The sequence below is a fragment of the Brassica napus genome, chromosome C2, assembly GCF_020379485.1.
Source record: "Brassica napus cultivar Da-Ae chromosome C2, Da-Ae, whole genome shotgun sequence".
Taxonomy (NCBI): domain Eukaryota; kingdom Viridiplantae; phylum Streptophyta; class Magnoliopsida; order Brassicales; family Brassicaceae; genus Brassica; species Brassica napus.
Window position 1 is genome coordinate 26,298,145 of NC_063445.1, and position 22,938 is coordinate 26,321,082.

The window sequence follows — 22,938 nt, forward strand, 5'->3', positions numbered from 1 at the left end:
GATGTTGGAAACACATATAAAACAAAGTTCTTTATTTATTACTATATTTTATAGCATGCATGTATTTTGTTGTTCATGTAGCTCTGAAAAAAAAAACCCAAACGCTCTCTAAACACCCTAGCCGCAAGAGGCCGTTGTGGCCTTCTTCTCCTCCTCCGCCATGGAGTCCGGTCAGTTGCCGGAACCTGAACCTCCAGAACCACCCGACCTTCCATCTTCTCCCGCTAGAGCCTCTCTCTCCAAAATATCTTCTGTAACTGTCGAAATTTTCATCTCAAGTAGTCCATTTTACTTTGTCGGAGTCTCCATCTCAAACAGACCGTTCACCTCTGAAGAAGTTTCCATCGTCTCTTTTCATCTCCCCGCTCTGGCCCCTTCCACAGAATCGTTTTTGAATCTAGATCTAGATCTGAGATTTTTTCAAGTTCCAGTATACTTTGATTCAAGGATTCTTAGGCCTTCCATCTCTTCTATGACCTTGACCTCCTGGATTATGGAGCTGGGCTCCTCTCATTCAATCTCGGAGGCTGGTTTGTTGGTGTTTGGTATTGGGTCCTTCATTGACTTATTTACTGCAGTATGCAGTCTCATTACCGGGTTTTCTCCGGTTCGTTATACCGATGTCATGTCGTCTCCCTGTCAGTGCGTGGACTGGGCCTCTATCAGGTCCTATTCCATTCTATCTCTCCCCTCTCCTCTTACTGTGTTCCAAGTTCACCTTAGCTCGTTATTTTCCGCTTATTCCTCTTTTGCTGAATGGGATAGAAAGCTAGTTTTCAGAGTGACATTGGAATTGAGGAACATGGGTTTATTTGGCGATGTACTGATGGACATAGCTTATGTTGTTTCCACCTTTGTAGACTTTGGTGGTCCTTATGTCGTTTCGGTGCGATTTATTACTGCTGTGTGCAGTTATCTTACTGTTGTGTGCAGTCTTACTGTTGTATGCAGTCATGTTATTGTCTTCATTCGAGTTCTTGGTGATGTGTATTTGTTCTCTTTTTGGTGGCAGTTGAAGGAGAAGTTCATTGGTATACTTAGTCGGATGAATATGATTATGGTGGGTATAAATTACCCGTTTGTCTCCTTGTTGGAGCAGTCTCTCTTCCCAATATTTCCTCATGTATGGAGTGAATTGGATGAACAAGCATTGTTGGTATTGCAAGGATGTTCCTCCCAGCGAATGCTCTCTGCGTATGGTGCAGTATGTGTGGTCCTATGGGTTACACTAGATGCGATCTTTCAGAATGTCTATGAAACTGTTATGATGCAATTTCATATGGTTTTTTTTGTGATTTGTATCGCCATTCTATCTTTTACTTTACCAGTGTTTGGTTTGTTTGGCTCAGTGCAGTCTTGTTGTATTCTCTTTTGACGGTGTTTAAACTCTTCTAAATTAAATGCAATTATGGTTTGATCAAAAAAAAAAATAGCATGCATGTATGCAACACATTGACATCGTTTTATGTCTTAGTATTCCCGATACCATCGCCGCGCGTACAGCTTCCCGTTACATCTCCTCTCTTACACCGTGAATGATATGTTGACCCATCTATAAATTATTTGTATAAAGATTAAACACATTTAGCCTTTCTTAAAAAATACGAGGATATATTAAACACATTTTACGAACCATATATATTATATGGGAAATATATATATATATATATATATATATATTATCATCTAATATTTTGCCCCAGGAAATCGAATGGCCATGATAAATGTAACCACACTACTAAAAAATATGAACGTCAAAGGAGAGGACTAATCCCTTTCGTAAAGTTTTTTTATATAATGCCACGAATTCTTGTTTTCGGAATAGCCAAATAGGGCTTAACAGATCTTATCACTACAAAATCCCTTTTCAATTAAATTTTGACCCGGTTTTAAGGAATCAATTGAGGGCTTCGAATGTAGGAAAATGGTTCATTTCCCTATCAACTAGTTGTTCCCGGCTTTTTCACACACGAACTTTTAAGTCATGTCAAAAACCACATGAACAACGGAAAAATAATTTATTCTCCTATGAACTAGTTGTTCCTGGTTATTTCACACACGAACTTTTAAGCCATACCAAAAACCACATGAACAATTCTTTTTTTTTTGAATTACATACACAAAATATCGATTTTAAACTAATTCCCCCAAAACCGTAAATGGTGTTGTTTAAACGTTAACTTGGTTTATGACAGGTGGAGGGTCGGTTTCATTTAGGTTGATAAAAACAGAATAGTATGTCGTTTTGTTCTTCTTTTTTTTGTCAACTGTTCTTCTTTTTCAGAAATCTTTTTATTCTTCATCATCAATTGAAGATAAAAAAATTTATTCTGCATTTTCGAGTTATATGACATAGTAACCGGTTGGGGTAGATATTTTCTGAGTTATATGACATAAAGCGTATAAAGAAATCATATGACATTAATTTCTGGATTGAGGAGAATATATAAATCTCTGCAGGACCGGAACCTGAGAGTAACATCCGCTTATTGAACCAGTCAAGCGTCCTAGACTGCGCCAATTTTATAGTTCCTTGTGACAATACATGGAGATTGGTAAGTTAGTATTTGCTGTTCTTCTTTCTTTATGCATCATGTAAAATGTTTTATTCTTCTGCATGATAATAAATTTTATCCCCAATTGATGAAGAGTAAAACGATTTTTGAAGAAGAAGAGAAGTTGACAAAAAGAAAAAGAAGAAAAAAAAAACGATGTAGTATTATGTTTTTACCAACCCAAATTAAACAGTCTCTCCACCTATCATAATCCAAGTTAACTTTTAAATAACACCGTTAACGGTTTTAGGGGAATTAGTTTAAAATCGATAGTTTGTGTATGTAATTCAAAAAATAGAGTTGTTCATCTGGTTTTTGGCATGGCGTAAAAGTTCGTGTGTAAAATAGCCGGGAACAATTAGTTCATAGGTAAATAAGTCATTTTTCCATTGTTCATGTAGTTTTTGGCATGACTTAAAAGTTCATGTGTGAAAAAGCCGGGAACAACTAGTTCATATGGGAATAAGCCATTTTCCCTTCGAATGTACGTTAACTTTTGGCCACCAACCATTAAAAATACTGGCTTTTACGCCATAAACCATTCTCTTTCACTTTTATGTTATAAAGAACATTCAATACTCCTTTATCAAAGAAAAAACCCAATAATTTATAAAATTATGTAGGGGTTGATAAAACTAAATAAATCACTACCAAAAAATTAACTCAAGAAAAAAGCCCTTTGTCAAAAAAAAAAAAAACTCAAGAATTGTAGCTCATCGTATAGATTTATCTTTACAAAACAAACAAGCGACTGGTGTCTTAACTTACTATAAATGTTGTACAAATTTAAAAATGTCCTAGTTTAAACCATTAAAATATGTTTTAAACTTACTTAATAAGTGAACTGGCAGATAAACTAATAATATATAACCAGCATAATAACACACCAAAACTATTAGTAACAGTAAATATATTTAACGCGAATACTTACCATCACCTTCACCGTCACCTTCACCATATTGCATTAAAGTTCGCACTCCCCATTTTCCACCATGTCCTACATATTTTGTCGGTTTTAATTTCACATTTATTTACTCTCTAGCTCCATTTTTACATTTTATTATTAAAGTAAAGGAAGAATATAACTTCTTACAGTATCTATTAAGAAATTACATCAAAATCAGAAAATAATGTAAAACAACACTTAATTTGAATCATATGGAATATTAACTTACAAGAATATGTTAGCTTTTTGAAAAAAAAAGAAATTATAGTGACTTCTTTAGATAGTGATAAAAATCTAACAACTTTAAAACGCACGGCCTTTAAAATAAAAATTGATTTGTATTATGTTGGGAGGAGTAACTACTAGAGAAGCCTCAAAGCGGTATGAGAAATTTGGAACTAGAAGAAGAAAAACGAGACAGCACGACTGACCAGTTGTGGGAGGCGTGACTTGCGAGCTGGTCGCAAGGGCTGATGATAAAAGCAGCAACATGATTGCCAAATAAACACAGCTTATGGCAACATTACCGACACCACATCCTCTTTTCTCCATTTTTTTTTTCAAAATTTTAATTAGTATGTGTGAGAGAATTTACTACCATCATGGCATCATCATCATATAAATAACACACACGTTATGACCTTGTGAACTATACAAGTCAAGTCAATGCCAGATCTTGATTCGTCTGACGGATCTAAATAGTGTTACACGGTTTGTGAAATTATTGGTACTGTTATAAAAAAAACTAGAATTTTATTGTATCGAAGAAATTTAAATAAGGGCAAAATTTTATACCCGTATGAGAAGATAACACTGATAGCAAGAGAGGATGTGTTATTAGAAGAAGAAGGAATGGTATGTTTACAATCGATCGAAACGATCGTTTATATAGAAGAGAAATTCACTGTGCAAATAGTGCAGCGGGCCCCATATCTTTTATATTTTTCAACGTTTGCGGCTAATCTTTCATAACACTCCCCCTTGGGGACCGGTGTCACTATCCACTCTCGCTTAACGTCTATGTTGCCTCGTTAAAAACCTTTCTAGGAAAACCCAATGGGAAAAACCATAGTAAGGTAAAAAGAGTACAACTACGTAAGCTCCCCCTCGAATGAGCAGTCATAGATCCTTCTGATGACGCATTCCAATGTTACGAACATGTTTTCTGAATATCGAAGTCGGAAGTGATTTTGTGAAGAGGTCAGCTGCATTTTCGCATGATTGGACATATCTTACTTCAATCTCTTTCTTCTTCACGAGCTCTTGAGTGTATGAGAAGAACTTCGGATGAATATGCTTCGTTCTATCGCTTTTGATATATCCGTCCTTTGTTTGAGCAACACATGCTGCATTATCTTCATATAAAATAGTTGGCTCTATATTTTCGTCAATTCCACTGCTTGAACAGATGTGTCGGCTTATTGATCTTAGCCATACACATTCTCTACTTGCTTCATGGAGTGCAATGATCTCAGCATGATTTGAAGAAGTAGCCACGAGCGTTTGTTTCTGAGAACGCCAAGATATAGCAGTGCCTCCGATCGTAAAAACGTATCCTGTTTGCGATCGGGCTTTGTGTGGATCTGAAAGATATCCTGCATCTGCAAAACCAACCATTTGACCTTTTGAACTTTTAGGATAAAACAAGCCTAAATCAATGGTCCCTTGGAGATAACGAAAAACATGCTTAATCCCATTCCAATGTCTTCGAGTTGGGGATGAGCTGAATCTTGCCAAAAGATTCACAGCAAATGATATATCAGGCCGTGTACAATTTGCAAGGTACATCAGTGCTCCAATTGCACTTAGATATGGTACTTCCGGACCAAGTATCTCTTCTTTTTCCTCAGGTGGTCGAAATGGATCACTTTCAATATTAAGTGATCTAACGACCATCGGGGTGCTAAGAGGAGTTGATTTATCCATGTTAAATCGTTTCAACACTCTTTTAGTGTATGTGGATTGATGCACAAATATACCATTTTGTGAATGTTCTATTTGTAGGCCAAGACAATACTGTGTCTGTCCAAGATCTTTCATCTCAAATTCTCCTTTGAGATAGTCTGATGCCTTTTGTATTTCCTTTTGAGTTCCGATAATGTTAAGATCATCAACATATACCGCGATTATTACAAATCCGGATATTGTTTTCTTGATGAAAACACATGGGCATATAGGATCATTCACATATCCTTCTTTTGTTAAATGATCACTGAGACGATTATACCACATACGTCCAGATTGCTTTAACCCATATAATGATCTTTGCAATTTTATTGCACATAACTCTTTAGGTTTGGAACTTAATGCTTCTGGCATTTTAAATCCATCAGGAACTTTCATGTAGATATCAGTATCTAATGATCCATATAGATAAGCTGTAACAACATCCATGAGACGCATCTCTAGATTTTTATCAGCTGCTAGACTCATCAGGAATCTAAATGTAATGGCATCCATAACTGGAGAATACGTTTCTTCATAATCGATTCCAGGTCTTTGAGAAAAACCTTGAGCCACTAGACGAGCTTTGTATCTCGTAATCTCATTTTTCTCATTTCGCTTTCGAACGAAAACCCATTTGTACCCAACTGGTCTCACATCTGCAGGTGTGAGCACAATAGATCCAAATACTTTTCGTTTATTAAGCGAATCAAGTTCAGCTTGTATTGCATTTTTCCATTGTTCCCAATCATGTCTCTTTTGACATTCATAGACAGATTTTGGTTCTGGATCATCGATTTCTTCATTTATTTCACTTGACACAATATATGAGAAAGCATCATCAAGGTCATTTTGTTCATTTCTATTCCATATCCTTTTATTATGGATGTAATTAATAGAAATCTCATGATTATCTTTCGATTCATGATGCTCTGATTCATGATGCTCTGATTCATCAGAATCCTTATCATTTATTTCTTCCAAAATATTTTCTGCTATTTTGGGTGCATCATATATTTCAGCTTTCTTCTGTTTCCTAGGATTCTTATCCTTAGAACCAACAGGTCTACCACGCTTCAGGCGTGTTTTTGGCTCTCGTGTGTCATCCTCCTTTTCTTGTTCATTTGGCATTTTGATACGAGCAGGAGCATTTGCAGCTGGTATATGAGATTTAGTTACCGTCTTGGTATCTACAAATGCATCAGGTAGCTGGTTAGCTATACTCTGTAAATGCATAATTCGTCGAACTTCTAGTTCTGACTCTTTAGTGGGAGGATCAAGATATAACAATGATGGTACACTCCATTTTATATCACTTCCAACATTTTTGTTTTCTCCCCCTAGAACTGGGAATACATTTTCGTCAAAATGACAATCAGCAAAACGTGCTGTAAAGACGTCACCAGTCTGTGGTTCTAGGTATCTTATAATTGATGGGGAATCAAAACCAACATATATTCCCAATCTTCTTTGTGGTCCCATCTTTGTACGTTGTGGTGGTGCTACAGGCACATATACCGCACAACCAAAGATTCTAAAGTGGGAAATGTTTGGTTCTCGACCAAACGCTAACTGTAGTGGGGAATACTTATGGTATGCACTCGGTCTGATCCGAATGAGTGCTTCTGCATGCAAAATGGCATGTCCCCATACAGAGGTTGGAAGTTTTGATCTCATGATCAATGGTCTTGCAATCAATTGCAGACGCTTAATTAAAGATTCAGCCAAACCATTTTGCGTATGAACATGAGCAACCGAATGTTCAACTTCAATTCCCATTACCATACAATAGTCATTGAATGCTTGGGATGTGAATTCACCAGCGTTGTCTAGTCTAACTCTTTTAATAGTATAATCAGGAAACTGTGCTCGCAGTTTGATTATCTGAGTTAGAAATCTCGCAAATGCCACATTTCGAGATGATAATAGACAAACGTGTGACCATCTACTGGATGCGTCAATTAATACCATAAAATAGTGGAATGGTCCACAAGGTGGGTGTATAGGTCCACATATATCGCCTTGAATTCTTTCAAGGAACTTTGGTGATTCTTTATCGATTTTGGTTGGCGATGGCCTTACGATCAATTTTCCTAGAGAGCATGCAACACATGTCATTTTATTCCCTTGAGAAATCTCCTGGATTTTCAGTGGATGACCATGTGAACTTTCTATGATTTTACGCATCATTGTAGTTCCTGGATGGCCAAGGCGATCATGCCATAACGTGAACTCTTCTGGGTTCCGTTCTACTACAAGATTTGATTCGATCTCATCGATATAAGTATGATGTAACCCCGAAGGAAGTTCTGGAAACTTTTCCAATATGTGTTTTCTGCCACATTTCTCAGAAGTTACATACATGTATTTCTTTCCATCCTCAGTTGCAGACTGAGTATCATATCCGTGAAGATATATGTCTTTAAAACTCAGCAAATTCCTTTTAGAACTTGGAGAATATAGAGCATTATTTATGGAAAATTTTGTTCCATTCGGTAAAGTAAAGTTTGCTTTACCAGTTCCTTCAATCACGTCTGCAGGACCTGATATTGTATTGACGACAATTCTTGTTGGTTTTATATCAGAGAAATATCTCTTTTGTCTCAGAATAGTGTGCGTCGTTCCACTATCTGGTATGCATATTTCACGAATCCGTTTCTTAGATTTTGCTCCATTAGCATTCTGATCCATTTCTGAAATTGTCATAAATATAAAAGGAAACATAAAATTCATTCATATAAGGAAAAACACAATGATTATACATTAAGGTGATGTTAAAACATCATTATTTGTTTAAAACAGGAAATGTAATAATTATACATGACAATATAGAAAACTATTCAAATAGTCTTATTATAAGCATTTCGGCTCTCTTCAGGAGTAATCTAGTCCAGCTCATTAGCGAAGTCAGAGGCATCGAGGTACGATGTCCCTTCAAAGTTTTCAGTGAAGTTCACTTCTTTAGCTTTGCCTTTCGTGGACTCTTGATATAACTTACAGAGATGTGATGGAGTACGACAGGTACGAGACCAATGTCCTTTACAACCACATCTGTAACACACTGTCTCACGCTTCTGGGTGGTATCCTCTTGAGTTTCTTTTCCCTTGGAAACTTGCCCGGGTCTAACCCACTTGTTAGATCCCCTCCATTTGGGATTGTAAGTTTTTCCACGTTTGTTGTTGAAACGGCGGCCATGACCTCGATTGGCATGGTTTCTTCTTTCCGAATTTTCTATCGCCGTAGCATTCACTTCAGGGAATGCTTTGGCTCCCGTAGGCCGGGAATTGTGGTTTTTGATTAAGAGCTCATTGTTCTTTTCAGCTAACATGAGCGCAACCATCAATTCAGAAAATCTCGTGTACCCGCATTTTCTGTAAATTTCGGGTAAGAAGTGAAGCTGTTTGTGGAAAGTGATGTATGTTTTATTCATCATTTCTGCCTCAGAGACAGGATTACCACAATACTTCAGGAGTGCAACTATCCGCAGGACAGCGGAATTGTAATCCTCAACCTTTTGAAAATCTTGGAACCTCAGATTTTTCCACTCTTCTAGAGCGTGAGGAAGGTTGATTTGTCTCTGGTTATCAAACCTTTCTTTTAAAGTTTGCCACAGTTCAGCTGGGTCATCGACGTTTGCATAGTCGTGCGTTAGACTTTCATCTAAATGCTTCTTCAGGAAGATTATCGCTTCGGCTATATGTTCGGGTGGTGATTTGTTACCGATTACAATTGTTTCGGTTATCTTTTTCATCACCAGGTATGGTTTCACGTTTGTGACCCACCCGACGTAATTTTCGCCAGTTATTTTCAGGGCCGGGAACTGGAGTTTCTCGATGTTTGCCATTTGTAATTCTAAAACACAAAATAATAATTTTATTAGAACTTCATAATTAAAAACCGTTTACATTAATCATACAAGCAATTACAAGGAGAAGCGATGTAAAGAAAATTAAACCGATATTCATCTTAAATTCGCTCGGAGTAAATTCTCCAACGAATAAACCATAAATAGAAACACAAATAAAAATGGCACATAAAAATAAAAGTGCGCGAATCATCTTTCTTGAAATGAAAAATCGGAGGAGAGCGATTTGAAATTTTTGAGAGAAGATGAAATGTTTTGGATGATGAAATGGAGTGAAAATGAGTTGTATTTATAGGTGAAAAATACTGTTCATAACCGTTGGAGAAAGGGGAAATTTTTGAAAAAAATTCTTTGTGACCGTTGGGGTTAAATCGAGTGCACCAAAAATTAGTCTGAAAATATCGTATTAAACGGTCAATCAAATCTATAAAATTTCATAAAAATGAAAAATTATGACAATAAAATATTTATGTTATGACAACAAATCATGCGACGGCTCAGCCGATCAATGCAGAGTAATAAATAAATTATACGGCGGCTCGGCCGACCAATTAATAATAAACAGAATATAAGGCGGCTCAGCCGACCAATAAATAATAAACAGAATATGAGGCGGCTCGGCCGACCAATAAATAATAAACATGATATAAGGCGGCTCGGCCGACCATTAAATTAATTAAATTACTAATAAATAATATAGGCGGTATTCCGGCCATTATAACATGATATAAATAATAGTAGAGGCGGTATACCGACCATTATAACAGGGTATAAATGATACAAATAAATTTTACTGAATCGCAGAGTGATCGTGCTGATAACGTGTTATAAAAAAAACTAGAATTTTATTGTATCGAAGAAATTTAAATAAGGGCAAAATTTTATACCCGTATGAGAAGATAACACTGATAGCAAGAGAGGATGTGTTATTAGAAGAAGAAGGAATGGTATGTTTACAATCGATCGAAACGATCGTTTATATAGAAGAGAAATTCACTGTGCAAATAGTGCAGCGGGCCCCATATCTTTTATATTTTTCAACGTTTGCGGCTAATCTTTCATAACATGTACAGATAAGTCTGATTAATGAAATGGACAAGTCGTTAAACAAAAATAGAGTATGGAAATTATCGGTGATTACAACAGTGATGAGAAAAAAAAGAAAAATTGAAAACCGATGGGTCCCTTTGTGGTACTTGCGGTCTAGAAGAAAAAACGACCTGGTCGTGACTAAGACTAAAATGAGTAATGACTATCAACAGTCAGCGTCAAAGTCATGATGGTGGCATTATTGATATTTTTTTTGTAACACTATTGACATATAATTTGCACTCATGTAAGCATTATTGACCCTTCCACTGACTAAGATCTAGAGAAACTACACACTTTTTTTATCTTTGGAATCTAAACTAAACCGTGTTATGGAAAACAACCATCTTTCTGAAATATTTTCCTATGAGATTGAAACCAAAACATTCTCACAGAGTGGAAGGCGTCATGTGATGGGATTTTCAAATCATATTAGTAAAGAGCTTTTCTAGATTTAATAGCGGACAATCAGCCTTCATCCCAGGACGCGCAATAACGGACAACGTACTCATAACCTACAAAGTTCTACACTTCTTCAAGATCAAAAGCAGACAAAAAATGCACAATGGCAATGAAAACTGATATGTCTAAGGCATACGATCGGGTAGAATGGAACTTCATTTCAATAGTTCTAAAGAGACTAGGCTTCAATGGTACTTGGATAAACTGGATCATGCAATGCATCACGCAATGCATCACAACGGTATCATACTCATATCTAGTCCATGGCTCGGTAAATGGAAATGTAAAACATCACCGAGGAATTCGACAAGGAGACCCCATGTCGCCGTACATCTTCATACTTTGTGATCTTCATACTTTGCGGAGAAGTCTTAACTGGCTTATGTAGAAAGGGTGAGAAAGATGGAACACTCCAGGGTATAAGAGTTGCGAGAGCTTGTCCAAGGGTGAATCATCTGCTCTTCGCAGATGATACCATGTTCTTCTGTCAAGCAAACCGTACAAGTTGTGAAAAATTAGTACAAATCCTCCCGGAGTATAGAAAGGACTCAGGCCAGAAGAAAAATAAGATCAAATCCTTCATCACCTTTTCTTCAAAAGCCCCACATGAGGTCAAGTCTGCAGCAAAAAAAATCTTAGGAATCAATAAAGTAGTAAAGTAGGAGGCTTAGGTAAATATCTTGGTCTGCCTGAACATTTTGGAAGGAGAAAGAGAGATCTATTTACCTCTATAGTGGATCATATACGTCAAAGATCTATGAGCTGGTCTACATGTTTCCTCAGTAGAGCAGAAAAGTTAACTCTACTAAAAGCCGTTCTAACCGTGATCCTAACATACACGATGAGCTGCTTCCAAATCCCTATAAGTCTTTGCAAAAGAATACAGTCAGTATTAACAAGATTTTGGTGGGGTGGTTCTGATGGAAGCAAGAAGATTTGTTGGGTATCATGGGATCTTTTGACGTGCCCAAAGGCTATGGGGGTACTGGGCTTAAGGGATATTCTACTCTTTACTAAGGCTCTATTGGCTAAGCTAGCGTGGAGGATCATCACAGTTCCAAATTGCCTCCTATCTAGGATCCTGAAAGGAAAGTATTGCCAAAGACAAAGCTTCCTAGACACAAACCTACCGAGCTCCTGCTCACATTGATGGTGGAGCCTCCTGCTTGGGAGAGACCTATTGAAGGACAACATAGGAAAGGTTATTGACAACAGACATACAACTACAATTTGGAAGGACTCATGGATTTCTCTAGACGCAAATATCAAACCTTATGGACCTATCCCAGAAGAAGGTATGGATCTTATGGTCTCGGATCCCCTAACTATAGACCTGAAATGGAATAAAGCAAGAGTCAGAAAATTCCTACCTAAGCTTTTAGAAAAGTTCTTAAGTCTTCACCCGAGTAGAAGTAGAGTGGAAGAGATATTTATTTGGCAACCCTGGCCAACATGAATCTACTCTACAAGATCTGGATACTTCTATGCATCCAAGAAGAACCAACAACAGACAATCAGTACGGATGATAGTTTCAACTGGATACGAGATGTATGGAGAAGCAACTGCTCATCTAAGCTGAGACAATTCATATGGTCAATTATCAATAACGCGATTCCCCTTGGAGAAAACCTTCAAAAAAGAGGAATTTTATCAGCTGCAAACTGCCTAGATGCAAAAAAAAAGGAGACAAAGATGCATATATATTTTATCTGCCCTTTTGCAGTGGAGGTGTGGAAGCATATACCGGTCAAAAACGCAGTTCACATAGCTGCATGAATGGAATTCACTGAGACTTTGCTTTGTTTTAAGGATATTGTGTGTCTGCCTCCAACTGGGATTGTGGGTTCCATTCTGCCTTGGGTGTTATGGACCCTTTGGATGTCCATGAATGTTCTAGTCGAGTATGCCACTTCCATGTAGCATATTCGTCCCTGACATGTAAACACTTCGGGTAACTTATCTCCATAGGGGTCTTGTAGAGACGATTTGGAGATCTTGTAACACGTTCTAGCAACCTTCCATGTGAATATGTGAGTGTTAAGTAGAGATCTTTCATGTTAACCTCACATCCATCTTTTGTTGCTTGCCCCAAGACTCAATTTATTATGCTTCAGATCAGGTATGTAGTATATGTCTTTCAGTACCTTTATCTCTCCAGTCTTGCACACAAAAGTAATCACACCCTTTCCTACAATATCAACACACGATCCATCACCAAACTTCACCTTCCCTTTGGTGTTGAGATTTAAACTCAAAAAGAACTCCTTGTTTCTCGCCATGTGATTACTCGCTCCATTATCCAAAAACCAGACACTTGCATTGCCTTTGTCGATATCAAGATTATTCGGAATCACCTTATCTTCGTTCAAGAACACCACCTCGTGTACATAGAGTGCATCGGCCTCTTCTGTCTCGTTTACGTTGGTTTCTTGATTCTTTGCTGTCTTATCGGGACAGACAGTTGCGTAGTGACCAGGCTCGTCACATCTCCAACGTATCAACTTTTTCTTCGAATTGTTATCTTTGGTGTGTGACGCACGGTTTTGGTTGTGTGACCTACCTCGACCTTTGCCTCTACCGTTCCGTCCTCTTCCTCTACCATGGAAATTCTCATAGCCCCTCTAACTATGCTCTTCATTGTTCAAAAATATCAGCTTCCCTTGAGCTTCTTTCTGAGTTTCTTCTCCTACACGCCTCGTACTCCTTCAGCCTTCCAACTATATCCTCAAAACCCGTCTTGTTGAAGTCTAGCACTTGCTCAAGTGACGTTATGATCTGGATGTACTTGTGCCTCAGAAGACCCTTCAAGAACTTCTTGACCATCTTGTATTCTTCTATGTTCTCTCCCAAAGAGGTTGCTTTAGATTATATGACTGATATCTTCCCCGTGAAGTCATCGACCGTATCGTTATCATCCATCTTCAACCTATCGAACTCTGTCATCACCGTCTGAAGTCTCGCCTCCCTTACACGATCAGCTCTAAGGTGTCGCGACTTGATGGCGTTCCAGATCTGTTTTGATGTGGGTTGTTCGCCACCTGGAGAATCAATGTCTCAGGAACATATTGAAACAAAAGAGCTATCGCAACATCGTTCTTCTTCTGATCATCTAAACCGGATTGGATCGTGTCCCACACTTCATGAACACGAAGTAGAACATTCATCATCATCGACCAAACTGTGTAGTTTGTCGATGTCAACATCAGACATTGGATGGATGCAGATCCAAGGTCCTTCGTGCGTGGAGCCCTAGTCACGTCCGCCATCTTGCTTATGCGATCTCTTGTTCACAAGCACCAGGATCTTAAGCTACAATTTAAGCTTAGATCGATTCTCCAATCTGAGGCTCTTATATTAATTCTAATCTCTAAAAACACAATAATTATAAGAACTATTTTTCTATTAGCTTTAGAAACTACTCAAAACTAAAGCTCTCAATATGTTTCTCTTAGATCATATGGAATACCTCTCCATTAGACATATATTTATATGAAAGACAATTCCCTTAAACATGTGGGATATGGAAAACACAAACCTAACTTAAACAGAAAACTTCATTTTCTTATTTATTTATTGTGTTTATCTTAACATATTAAACATCTAATAATATGTTAAGTTTCTACAAGATTGGAATTATCCAACAAGTGTGGAATAGAAGCTCGCTGCTAGCAAAGAGAGACAAGTATAAGATCATAGTTGTGGGGATGAACTTTCATCACATGGTTTGATGAGGTTCATCTGGGAACAGAGGATAACGCTAGAAGCGTTTGTGAAGTATTGCATTGCGGTTAAGGGAATTTTCTGATTGCCCTTTTTTGGTAACCTGAAAACTATGTTGTATATGTAGGCTTGACGAAGGAAAAGATCGTGACAAGTCTCTTGCTTTGGTGTGAGGTGAGATTGTTCAGCATAGCTTCGATGTCCAAGCTTTGCGACTTCAAAAGAAGGATGGAATTACGGTTTTTTACGTGACATATTTGAATGGATGGATCTTTAATTTGTTTGCTCAGGAAAAAAACAACCTTGTATTTTCAGTTATGATTATCAAACTTGTTAACATACGAAAAATCAATATATTTTTAATGTCGAATTAGAATCAACTAGAAAAGACACGCCATATCGTATACCCATGAGTGTAGGAATTCGAAAAAACACAACTCAACGCATTTCAGTGAGAGAACCAGTTAGCTCTAGGTTCAAGTGGCATTTCACCCCTAATCATGAATAAAACTGTTATTGTACATCATAATAATCTTGGTCATACGGTTTCTATTGATTAGAGTTAAAATAATATTTCTTTTTTTATTTTTATTGGTTTATTAGATAAGGCATTTATTTTAGTTTTGGATTTATAGACATATATAGATGATTATTTAAATTTAGAATTAAATTAATTTTGACTTTAAATTTTAATATATTTAATTTTAATTTAACCCTTTTAACACAAAAAGCTCTAGACCTAAACCTTTTAGGATCGGACTAGGCTTTAAAATTCAGGCCCAAAATTTAAGACACCCAAACTTAGGCTATCCAGTAGTTAAAGGACCTATTTTTTAGAGAAGGCGTGTCGATCGTCCGGTTGATTCTTTCCAGATGCTACTAAGTCTCTGGAGAGTCTCTTCAACGACGTCAGATCTCAGTTGTCTCAGTCCATTGGGAAGCAGTACGATGAGAAACTTCTCAAGGTGAGATTTTCAGATTCAAAAATCTAACATGCTTTCATGAGTTATTTAATTAGTTTGTTTTCTTGCAGATTTTCACCATTGAAAGAGAACATTTTCCTCTTCTAACGGAATTTCTCTACGGTCCTATGGAACAAATCAGAAACCCGCTCGCAAGAATCACGGAACCTCTTTAACAAAGTGATGAGATTTGTCCACATCAAGAAGCTGAATCTTCTGTTAGCTGCCGAACCAGTCTCTGACATCACCATTGTTAAGTACAACGAGCCAGAGCAAGTGCAGTATGCATATTTAACAATAGCCGAGGTATGTGTACGTTTATTATATATATATATATATATATATATACAGTTGGGAAAAACATTAAAATTTGCATCTTATTTCTGATACTAATAGGGTGGAGATATGCTTATGGTGGGAGATCGATGGGTAGCAGTCCCTGGACCTCTGAAAAACCAATTGAAGCTTTGTAAGTCAATTAATTTTACAAGACTAGTTCTGAATAACAAAATTTTGTATCTTTTTTTTTTTAACTCTTTTTGTTTTTCTATGTGATATTTTGAAGACCCTTTTCTACTACCTGACCAGTACGTGTACCCGGACATAACTGAGGAAGAGGAGGAAGAGAAGATAAGAAACAAGCCTAGATAAATCGCTTGGTATGACATAGCTCTTAATCTCTTTGATTTACTTTGAAAGAATCTTAGTTTCACTCTTCTTTTCTTTGGACTTTCAGGAGGGTGATTTGGCAGCCAAACAAAACATCTTACGAATTGTGTAATCTGTAGAAGTGAAGCCATCGTTAAGGATCATAAACTCTTTTAATTATTAGTGTGTTTTGGTGATTGTTCATTGATTTAACAAAGAGAATTGTATGTCTGGATTTGAGTATTGTTTGCTAGATTTGTAAAACCTTGTTCTGAGTAGTTAACTATCTTGTATTCTCAAGTAAGAACAGAGAAGCTATAACTTCCTCAACTTTTATTTATCTGGTGTTACATCTATCTCCTCTGATGATTTATCAAGGAAGCATGTTTTCAGCATCTCGTTGGCATGAACCAACACGTGTCGATGATGGAATCAAAACGAGTCATCACCAAAGTTTGGAACTGATTCAGTTTGACAAATTGATTTCTTATTCAGCACCCTTCTCAAACAAACATATAAGATTCAGCAACATGGATATAACTTGCTCCTGCATTGGTGTCTCGTATCAATGTTCCAAGTTCCAACCCAACAATGCTAACACCAATTGTTTTATGCCACAGAGACAGGTCATCTAAACCCAAAAATATGACTCCCCCACTTCATGTTTCTTTCGAACTAACAATATCACTGGCATGCTTTTGAACTTAAACCAAGAATCTGACCACTTTTGCTTCTTCTTCCCTGACTTTTCTAGACTCCTTTGCACACAAGATTCTGGTTTCTTGACAATATTTTCAATGGATAGCCACTTTGATCTGGTGCAAAGCGAATCAACATTCTATTTTTTTGGACTGAGACCAACCTGTAAACAATAAAACCAGTCCAACTCTCCTCTCCTTCCAAGCTTATTGAGACCAAATTCAACTTTTTCTACTTGCGGATGTAACATATATATCTCCTACTCTCCTTTGTTCAACGGCTTCTTTTCTGGCTCTTAGGTTAAAAGCTAATAGAGTTCCTCAAAATGAATCTAATTAGTTGTTGTGCTTGGAAAATGAAAGCAGTTTGGAGAAAAAAGCTCATAAGGTATATTAATATCTTCAAGTCCATGTATACAATTGTGAATTATGAAAGCTTACACTATGCATATAAACATGATCTTCAACGTATGCTAAAAAGACTCATTGCCATCATTTCAGGGTCTTACATCTCTCTCTGCTTTGACAGTTTTTTGTCAGAAAATTTTCAAAAGGCAATGATTTTTGCTCAAATTATTTATATGTGTGTTTGTTAGATTCACTATCCACTAAATTTTATTGGTTTCAACTAATTCTCAATGCAATATTGCACAAGTTTTGCTTTAAAAAAAGAAATAGTGAAGTATGTGACCAATACAGTTCTGTAACTTTTCTCCTAAGAAGAGTTCTCAAAGTAAATCTTGTAATCCTTGATCTTCTTCAACTCTCCCATTCTGAGCAACTCAAGAGGAAACAAAAGCAGAGCGTTATTGTAAAGCACAAGTCCCCAAGTGGCCAAGTGTTCAACCCTGTCGTCATAACCACATGCTTGATGTAAACAAAAGTCTATACGATCTACTTAATTTGATTGGTTTCATCTAATTCCCAATGCAATATTGCGTAATCTTGTTAAAACCAGTCATATATTTACGCACACTACAATATAATTATATTTCTTGACATAAAATACAACAGTCAATATGTCCGAGTGGTTAAGGAGACAGACTTGAAATCTGTTGGGCTTCGCCCGCGCAGGTTCGAACCTGCTGTTGACGAAATTAATGTTTTCGCTCTTTTGGGATACATAATTAGTCCGTACATGTTCGTTTTGAAACTTTTGTCATCACAGTTATGAAATCAAAGCAATCATAGTTCCAATCACATAGAGATGTAAACATAAAAACTATATTTATTTCACTAATCATATGTTTGTTTTTACCGAATAACGCACTACTCTCTACCTTCCTCCTAGTTACAAAAGAATTGCATAAAAGGATCTTGCAACGCAGTATTTCCGGTTATGATTATTTATATTGATCTCTGATTTGACAATTTTGTGAGAAATTATCATTTCTTTCTTTTACTATATCCTGATTAATCTCTTTGCCGGAAACTAGCTAGCAGCTGTCTCAACGCGAGGCCGAACATCTGAAGCTAAATAGGATAGCACGAGACTCTTCTGATATATTGCCATTATCGCTTGCTGATATGTCAGTGTATGCCTTTCCTGACAAGAAGAGAAAGATATCACATATTGTATGTGTGTTGTGTAAGCACTGTTCATAGGTTTTTTACAACTATTCCCAAGATTCAAAGTATCACATATATTTTTATAAAAAATAAAGGTTTTACGTATGTTTGTGTATAGACTATAGTAGTGTGAACATCATAATATGACTGATCCAAAGGCAAAGAGACACGTTACTATCTGGTTCGACCGGTTCCACGGACGTGCGGTGAACCATATCGATTAATCCGGTTATTATCTGGACCACCACCGCTTCGCTTACGCTTCTCTTCTTTTGGTTCGTCTCTCATAGTCCTCACGATTTCTAACTCTCTGAGTACTTCGTCCATGGGCGGTCGGTTCTTCGGGTCCTCCTCCACACACCGTAGAATGAGTGCTGCAGTTCTGATCACAGCCGAAATTGGATACTTGTGCTCGAGCCGTGGGTCCATCATTTTTTGGATCTTCTTTTTCTGTGTCAAACCCGGTTTAGCCCATTCCACGAGATTCAGCTGCAGAGGTGGTCGGTTTGGGTCGAGTGCTCTTAGACCGGTTAATATCTCTAAGAGGACAACTCCAAATCCGTAAACATCACTCCGTACGTATAAATGACCTATATAACACGAAACAAAACATTTAATGTAATCCAAGATTCAAATAAACTATATACTTATTCAAAACATCAATTACACATGCTGTCGTATAACTGCACGTTTTTATTACCTGTCGCCATGTACTCGGGAGCTGCATAGCCTTGTGTGCCCATGACACGTGTGGTCACGTGAGAGAATCCATTGATCGGACCAAGTTTGGCTAGACCGAAGTCAGAAAGCTTGGCATTGAAGTTCTGAATGAAACGGCAACAAATTAATTTGTTAACCTAAAAATAAGGACAAGTCTTGGAAGAAAAACGCATGGAGTAACGTGTGGGAGCTAGAGATGACAAAGAAACGACATACGGAATCAAGAAGAATGTTGGAAGCCTTAAAGTCTCTGTAAATAACACTCTTCTCGGAGTTATGCAAGAAGTTAAGTCCTTGAGCTGCTTCAATGGCTATTTTCAAACGTGTGTCCCATGTCAACGCCTCTCCTTCTGCATTCACATTTACATGCACACACAAGTGATATAAAGATATGTATAAGGTTGTCAAAAAGAAAAAGGATGTATAAAACAAGGTGATTGATGGTTGAGTGAAATCGTACTTGAGAAGAGGTGATTTTCAAGGCTTCCTTTGGGCAAATACTCGTACACCAAGAGGAACTGATTCTCTTCCCAGCAATAGCCCAAGAGCTTGACAAGATTTGGATGGTGAAACTTCCCTAAGAATTTCACTTCACACTGCAATTTACAATACATAAAATTTCTTTATTTATTTATTCGATTTTGTAGGTTTGGAGACTTGGAGTTATTCATGTCTCAAACATTTGAAAAGTCAATGGTCAAAGCTATCTATCATCATTTCTTGTCGAAAATCAGGTCAAGATTTACTATTTATTTGTTGATAAACAAGATTATTTGTTTCATTTTTGTCACAAGTCAATATTACATATTTTATTTATAAATATAAATATATAAACAAGGTCATGAATGTTGACCCTTTTTATTCGATATTGTAGCTATGACGGAAATTTCTTGCTGGAGACAATACACAAAGAAGAAAATAATTTCCACGCATCAACAGAAGAAAGCATCCAACCATATCATTAAATATTTATGTTCATATCATTGATTATTATATACGTATTTTTTTTCTTGATTGACTAGTACGGTTATGTGATAATCCATTGAACTCTTCTTCTTCTTTTTGGCGTAATGTTGTATTGACTTCTTCTTCGTTTAGGTGATATACATGAGACGGGTACAATTAGATTCAATTTTAAATGATTAAAATGTATTTTCAAATACAATTATGTGTAACACGCCACTGAATTATTAATACCATATACGTTTTGTTGTAACTTTTTGTTAGTGACAAATAAACCCTAAATTGATTAGTTGTAAAAATAAAAACTCCTAAATTAGTACGTAGTGCCAAATTTATAGCATATGATTTATTCGACTAATCAGTACTACTAAATCCATAAGTATGTTTCAAAAACTATCATTTAGATTGATCAACCTGGCAACTACGTTATAATTAGTAAACTAAGATGTTTCCAGAGAATGTTTTTAGACTCTACTTTTATTTCATCTGATATGTCCAAAAAGTTATAATCTATTTGACCCATGTACTTGTGCTTATACCTTTAATACTCCTTCTGTTTTGAACAGTATATAATTTTTGTTTAAATTAGATGGTATTTTCTATTTTAGTGTGAAATTTATTAACTTTTATATTTTATGACTATTTGTATTATTCATTTTCTTTTTATTAATTAAAATATGTTTAGTTTGATAATTAATGATTTTTTATTCATAAAAGAAAAAGTTAAATATATTTTCATTTATGTGTTTAATTTTAAAACATCAAGTAATAACAGTATAAACAATCATTATTTAAAACGACCAGACAACTTCTTTTTGTTACTTCTTTCATAAATAGTACCTATCCTCGTTGCAAATTTCACTAACTTTTCTCCAGTTTAAATGCACAAATGATATTTCCAATCTATTATGTGAGTATTATTGCCTGAATTAGAAACTATTAATGATTTCAATGCAAAACGAAAATGAAAAAGGAAATAAAAAGTGGAGTAATTACTTGCCTGCCATTCATGTAACCCTTGAGCACTATCAGGATTTGATTTCTTAACGGCTACCGGTATTCCGACACCGGGCTTCGACGGAGCTAACGTCTTCTCGTCGAGCCATCCTTTGAAAACCTGTCCGAACCCGCCTTCTCCGATCATAGACTCCGGCCGGAAATTCTTCGTCGCCGTCCTGAGATTCTCCAGTAAAAACATCTTCAGATTCGGCGTCACTATCTTCCCGCTCGGCGGCACTGCCTTCTTCCGCATACCCAACTTCTCCACCGGCTTTGACGGTGGAGTATCCACGGGGCTCGGCGTCTCCTGCGGTTTTTCACGAGATGGGTCATCGACGGGTCTCGGCGTCTCCTGCGGTCTGTCACGAGTTGTTTGCCGTCCTGTTTCCGCCGCCGGAAACTTTGGTTTCAACCCTCTAGCCGGCGACTTTGCGACCAACGGCGGCGGAAGCTTTGTGTTTACTGGACTTTGCACATGTCTCATCACTGTCGGATCAATAGTTAGATTGAAACTTTACTAAAGAGGTTGGCTTTAAACGAAATGATGAAAATAGAGCAAAGCATTGACATTTTCAAAGTTGAAGCCTTTCTCTGTTCTCCTTAATTCAACAACTCAAAAAAAACTTCGGAATCACTGGAAAATAGAAACAGAGAGATGGGTATGTGTATGAACCTGGGAGGGGCTTGGTGGAGGCAGGACTCTGTTCGTGTCGAACGCTAGAAGATCCACAAGGACAGAAGTTCCCCATCACACAAAACAAGTTTTGACTTTGCTCTTTTTTGGGTTTATCTTCTTTATGATCACATAAGATTAAAGATAGCCTTTGCTCCAAGTGTCTCCTTTCTTCCTTCCTTTTCTGGGGATATTAACTGAAAGATGGAGGAAGGAGGCTAGAAACAGAGAGGAAAGATACCAAGCAAAACTCTTTAGGGAAATATATATATATATATATATATATATATATATATATATATATATTTTTTTTTTTTTTATTATTTTTTATTTCGATAAAAAGGCGTCTATTTATTTGATTTTTTTCATGGTTATATAGCAGACCCTTGATATTTTTTTATTACCAGTATTTTCAACGTTAATTATCATGTTTCATACTTGTTGGTTGCACAAAAATAAATATTTATTACGTTTTCTCATTTCTTTTCTTTGCAATTATAATGTCCACTGCCCAAAGGTACATGTTGGTCTATAAGACCTGGAAACTTTAACCAAAAAATATTATAATGGATCTTACTTATATGTATCAAATAACATTTAATAATTGAATGGTGAGATGAACTGAATAAAATTGTCATAAAATAATTATAAGATATAGTTTAACAGGTTAGTCATGTTTTATTTTTCTTATTATACCTTAACCACATTAGCTATATATATACAAAAATCATTTTTCTAAACACAAGCAAACATAAAATTTAGTAAATAATAGAATTTATATATGGTATATAACGAAACCATGTTTTTACACATGATCAATAAAAAAGTGGTATTTTTATTTAATTTTTATGGAACTTCCTTTATCTCTGCGTGGCTGATTGAGTCTTTTGTGAATATGAGTTTCTGTATTGTAAAGGTCGGGTTCAAAAAATGGAACAGAAAGAGGTTGCTATTTGTAAATGGTTTGGGTCGCAGATCGGGAAGCAGTCGCAGCTAGAAAAGTCGACATTTATATATTTATTTTCCTTTTTCTATGGGTAAGATAATGTTGTTAAATTATGTTTATACTGAGTTAGGTTGCATTCGACTAAAGTAATTACATAAAGTTCAGAAGATACAACAT

The 22,938-nt window shown here is 36.5% G+C and overlaps 1 protein-coding gene, 2 long non-coding RNA genes and 1 other non-coding gene across 4 annotated transcripts; 2 read left to right on the forward strand and 2 right to left on the reverse strand.

The window, feature by feature from the left end:
- Positions 1-15: 15 nt before the first annotated feature.
- Positions 16-4,169, reverse strand: LOC125582068. Its single transcript, XR_007319913.1, has 3 exons — positions 3,933-4,169; positions 3,487-3,552; positions 16-1,552 (listed from the first exon to the last, which is right to left on the reverse strand). It is a non-coding gene; the product is annotated as an uncharacterized LOC125582068 (long non-coding RNA).
- Positions 4,170-15,387: 11,218 nt separating this feature from the next.
- Positions 15,388-16,549, forward strand: LOC106379496. The gene is made up of 5 exons (XR_001276075.3): positions 15,388-15,548; positions 15,617-15,851; positions 15,942-16,014; positions 16,111-16,204; positions 16,282-16,549. It is a non-coding gene; the product is annotated as an uncharacterized LOC106379496 (long non-coding RNA).
- A 1,355-nt stretch (positions 16,550-17,904) lies between these two features.
- TRNAS-UGA lies at positions 17,905-17,985 on the forward strand. Its single transcript has one exon. It is a non-coding gene; the product is annotated as a tRNA-Ser (tRNA).
- Positions 17,986-18,517: 532 nt separating this feature from the next.
- On the reverse strand, positions 18,518-22,163 carry LOC106381411 (probable serine/threonine-protein kinase PIX13). Its single transcript, XM_013821307.3, has 6 exons — positions 21,816-22,163; positions 21,144-21,628; positions 19,641-19,776; positions 19,397-19,530; positions 19,161-19,284; positions 18,518-19,050 (listed from the first exon to the last, which is right to left on the reverse strand). The coding sequence occupies exons 1-6, from the start codon at positions 21,889-21,891 to the stop codon at positions 18,635-18,637; spliced, it is 1,371 nt and encodes a 456-aa protein (XP_013676761.1). The 5' UTR covers positions 21,892-22,163; the 3' UTR covers positions 18,518-18,634.
- Positions 22,164-22,938: the final 775 nt, after the last annotated feature.